Source organism: Lolium rigidum, chromosome 3, assembly GCF_022539505.1.
Source record: "Lolium rigidum isolate FL_2022 chromosome 3, APGP_CSIRO_Lrig_0.1, whole genome shotgun sequence".
NCBI classification, from domain to species: Eukaryota; Viridiplantae; Streptophyta; class Magnoliopsida; order Poales; family Poaceae; genus Lolium; species Lolium rigidum.
The window spans coordinates 325,821,146-325,826,105 of record NC_061510.1 but is presented as its reverse complement, the minus strand read 5'-3'; the positions used below and the strand labels follow the sequence as shown (position 1 = coordinate 325,826,105).

At 42.3% G+C, this 4,960-nt stretch overlaps 1 protein-coding gene across 1 annotated transcript; it reads left to right on the top strand.

Annotated features, from left to right (window-relative positions):
- The first annotated feature begins 555 nt into the window (after positions 1-555).
- Positions 556-4,540, top strand: LOC124700005 (target of rapamycin complex subunit LST8). The gene is made up of 11 exons (XM_047232207.1): positions 556-724; positions 1,290-1,409; positions 1,788-1,889; positions 1,970-2,082; positions 2,560-2,629; positions 3,181-3,258; positions 3,345-3,461; positions 3,543-3,637; positions 3,875-3,954; positions 4,047-4,106; positions 4,188-4,540. The coding sequence occupies exons 2-11, from the start codon at positions 1,302-1,304 to the stop codon at positions 4,313-4,315; spliced, it is 951 nt and encodes a 316-aa protein (XP_047088163.1). The 5' UTR covers positions 556-724; positions 1,290-1,301; the 3' UTR covers positions 4,316-4,540.
- The last annotated feature ends 420 nt before the right edge of the window (positions 4,541-4,960 follow it).

The following is a 4,960-nucleotide window of genomic DNA, read 5'->3' as shown; positions in this document are numbered from 1 at the left end:
GTACTCTAGACATAGGGAGTACTAATTTAGTTTGAGAAAGTATAATCGTGAAAAAGGAGGATGGCGAAGGTAAAGTTGTTCAGATTCCATTCTTGCCCATGATTTGTTTAGGGATGGCCCTAGTCCCTAGACTGAGATGTTGGAGAAAATTTTACTAAACTGCCTTTTTTTAGACGAGTTATACCAGTGGTCTTGGAGTAATGATGTTGCTCCAAATTCCAATTGCTAACAAAAATACAGTTTTTAAAGGACTTGAGCAAATAAAGGGAGCTCTTTTGGGCATTGCTCTTTGTATGGGTCCCGAGTGGAACCCTGCTAAAGCTGACGTGGCACCAAAAATAATGATGAAAGAAGGTAATTAGGAGCGATCCCTGCGCCTGTGGCTTCTTCCTCCTCCTCTTGGCCAACACCGCCGCCGTCCCAGTCCGCCGCCGTATCCTCCTCCTCTCCTTAGCCATCTCCCTGCCCCACACCGGCGTCGCGTTCTTTCCCTCTATCGGTCCTCCGCCTCCTCCCCACTAGGCCGCAGCCGCCGCGCTCACCGTCAACCCTCGCGGCCCCGGCTCTGGCTGCCCCGCGTTCCCGACGGCCTTTCACCGGCGCCGGAGAGGGAAGCAGCGCCACAACTCTCCACCGTCTCGTCGCTTCCCCTCCACGGGGCTGGCGAGTAGACGGCAGGAGCCGCGCCACACCAGATTTCTCCTGTTGATACGGAAGCCCTAAGGTAAGTCTTCTGGGGATCGTTCTACAAGTTCCGTTCTTTGCTGTGAACAACCAGACCTGAATGCTATACCTCGATCCGTCCGGTTTGCGTGATCCGCGCTCTAGTTGCAGCTTCTTTCCCCCGAGAATTTAGGAGGTTCTGTGCCCCCCCGTGTGTTGCTCCCGAGTAGTGTTCCTGACTTTCTTGATCTGGCTCCGGTCAATGGTCCGATGAATTAGGTAGTGTGCTTGCATAGCGTAGGTCCCAAGTGAGAAGCCCGGCCTCCTGGTGAAGAATTTTGTTAGAGTAGACAATGCCCTGTTTCGGTTTCGTAGAGGCTGTAAAAACGCAACATCGAAACTGCAGATGCGCAATTCATATCTCTTGAATCTGTTGGAACCTGTCACGCTCTGTCTTATGTGGGTTTCTCAAATTTTCTTGGTTAGAATGGTATCTTCATTAGGCCAAAATGCGTGTGTTACATTATGCCTTCTCCATCTCTGCAAGACTGCAACTTCCCTTCTGTCATTAGGCCAGAATGTTATTTTTATTTTTCGTTTGAGAGTGTGTTTTGATGTGTGAGCAGGACGGCGTGTAAATGGCTCAACCTTCTGTCATTCTAGCGACTGCAAGTTATGATCACACAATCAGATTTTGGGAAGCCAAGAGTGGTCGCTGTTACCGCACAATTCAGTATCCAGACTCGGTGAGTGTTCACTCTGGGTTCTCGTTTGCCTTGCAACTTTGTAGATGAGTACAATAACTACCTAACAACTACACAATCAAATTATATTTCAAAGATTAAATGCTGTTCTATCTGGACCATGTTTTGTTATCATTCTTGCTTTACTTGGATAGTTCTCCATACATGTATAAGTTTTCTTCGAGTTTTGTGTTGTCTGGTCACAATTCATAAATTCTCTTTTCTATGCTACCAAAGTAATGACGTACATATGGTCAGCTGAATGAATGCAAACAGTAATTTTATAGATCAATGCTTGGGCTTCCTCTGCTTCAAGACTAAGCTGCACACTTACTAGCAATTTCATGCGGTGTATGCCTGTTGATAATCTATCTTTTGCAGCAAGTCAATCGCCTTGAGATAACCCCAGACAAACGATTCTTAGCTGCTGCTGGCAATTCACATATCCGCCTTTTTGATGTTAACTCAAATAGCGCGCAACCGGTATGTTACATGTTCTCTAAAAGCAACCAATCTGGGCCAACATGTTTCTGTTTCTTATTTAATCAAAATAAACCTAACAGGTAATTAGCTATGATTCGCATACTAGTAATGTGATGGCCGTGGGATTCCATTGTGATGGCAACTGGATGTACTCGGGTTCTGAAGACGGCACTGTGAGAATATGGGACTTGAGGTGAGGTTTCACATCTTATTATGTTGCTTGGCTTCAGATCTTTTTTTCCTTGAACCCACTGTTCTTCTAAAAAAGTTTTTCTCAAATAGTTATTTAGCTAGATAGATAATCCAAAGCAAACCCATCTCTAGGTGCTACTATGCAGACTTGCAGCATGTTTGACTCGGTGTTGTCAGTGCACTAGATCTAATGGGATTTAAGGGTCAATCAAATTCAACTTGTTAGGACATCCTATTAAAAAATTCTCTCTAAATATGCTCCACTCGAATCTCATCAAATAGCTGATTTTAGGGTTAGCGTGATACTCGGAGCCGGAGTGGTTTTTTGTGCAACAAATTGTGGTGTTGAAGTTGAAATTTGAACTAGATACTCACCCTTCTAGTAATATCCAGTGTTTTTTTATTACCGATTTTCCAGTCCATGATTCATACTATGTTCTTTATCCAAGTCTTTATTCTTGTGCATGTACGGTTTCAGGACTGCCACTTGCCAACGAGAATATGAAAGTCGTGCAGCTGTCAACACCGTGGTCCTGCACCCCAATCAGGTTAGAGTATGCTCTGCTGATCTTAACCATTTGTAGTTTTCATGATCCAAGTACTAAATTGAATACTACATTTGATCATAAGATTGTTGATTATCTAATAGTGTTATTTGCGTGTATTCTATTTAAGAGATTATGTTGGTATTGGTTGGATTCTTGGATCACTTAATGACGTTGTAATGCATATCTGCTAACAACACTGCATTCTTAGCTGTTTAACTATGTTTTCTTTGTATACCCTGAGAACCACATAATGCCAATAGGGTGGCATGCCATTGAATAGCTCAATCTGCAATATTTTCCCATTTGGGATACGATTCGATTAGGCACATTGTTGTGGGCACACACGAACACTTATTGCTACTGACATTTGTATGAAATTATTTGATCTTTTTCAAAATGAACTTCTGAACTTGTCTCTTGTGTACTAACACTGTTAGCATTGATTAATGTTAAAATGTGAGACAATGGTTGTTCTTTTGTATCATTTGTCCTGGTATTACGTTCATATTTAAATGTATTTTAACTCCAACATTGTCTCCCCAATCTTTCAGAAAGAACTAATATCTGGTGATCAGAACGGAAACATTCGTGTGTGGGATTTGGCTGCTAATTCATGCAGCTGTGAGTTGGTAAGTTACAATATTTCAGACTTTAGGTACAGCTATATAAAGTAAGACGTAAGAACACAGTTCCTGTGTTGGTTCCATTTATTCAGGTACCAGAGGTCGATACAGCTGTAAGATCTCTGACAGTCATGTGGGATGGGAGTATGGTTGTAGCTGCAAATAACCGCGGGACATGCTATGTTTGGCGCTTACTTAAGGGTACTCAGGTCAGTATGTCAGCTGACCTACCTACCATTACACACTCTCATGATTTATGCATTTTCGAGCTGATGAAATCTTCTACTTAGACAATCACCAGCTTTGAGCCACTCCATAAGCTGCAAGCCCATGATGGCTACATTCTGAAGTGCCTGCTTTCACCTGAATTTTGTGACCCTAACAGGTACATAATTGTCAAAATGACTAGTTTTCAGTTTCCTCATTCTTGTAACATAGCATTGTTTTGTACGCTGCTTCCTAGTTCCCAGTCATTCATTTGCCAAACTGCATTTGATTCTCATGGAATTCTTAGTAGTACTTATTTACATCTCAAATAATTATTCATTTACATAGTTATTTCTGGGCTACTAAGACTATGTAAATGATTCTTGGGTTTCATGTGACATGGTATTGTTTGTAGGTATCTCGCAACTGCATCATCTGACCACACTGTAAAGATTTGGAATGTGGATGGCTTCAAGTTGGAACGCACTTTAGTTGGTAAGTTTCAGAATCTTTTCTTCTAAATTTTCAATTAAAAGGTGTCAATTTTGAAGTGATACCCTGAAACGATGTGGGTATTTACTTTTCAGGTCATCAGCGTTGGGTCTGGGACTGTGTATTCTCAGTAGATGGCGCTTATTTGATAACTGGTACGCACTAACTGTTCACATCATGCAGCCCATCCATCTGGTAATCCATTAGTTACCAAGCAATTTTGTATTGTCTTGCAGCTTCCTCTGATACCACCGCAAGATTGTGGACGATGTCAACCGGAGAGGCCATCAGGGTGTACCAGGGGCACCACAAGGCGACTGTCTGCTGTGCTCTCCATGACGGGGCTGAATCGGCGCCCTCATAAGCAATAGGGCAACATGATGTTCTGTACATATTTGTTTGATTTGAAGACAGCACGCCCTGCTGCTAGATTTTCAGGGCCTTAGCAACTTGAGGACATTTGATTGCTGTAGTGCATGTAACAATGTATATGCAGGCAGCCTTTTGGGCTGTGTGCGAATGATTTGTATTATTATTTACAGTGGTGGATATTCTTGCACAACCAAAATAATATTATGTTACTGTCGTCCTTGTTCTGCTTTCCACATGCCAGTTGGAAATGTTCCAAACTGTCTGTTTTTGCTTGCTTCCTCTTGCAGAATATTGCAAACTGTACAGTTTGTTTGAAAATAACACGTAACAGTTGGTTTTATATTCTTGAACATTTGCAGCGTGACAGAGTATCATCAGTTTGTACGCCCTGTTTCTCTTAGTCATTTGGTATCTGAGACGAAGCTCGGTTTCCACACGCAATAGGTCTTTCGGGCTTTCCTCTAGCACTAGTGCGAGCAACATGAGCTTTCATGAGAGGGTTACCTCAAAAAAAACATAAGCTTTCATGAGACGGTAATAATCTTGTCGCCACAGCAACTAACACTAGCAGAGATCAACGTATGTGTAAGGTACTCAGATTTATTTCGCACAGTGAAAATCAAATCTGTTCATCAAT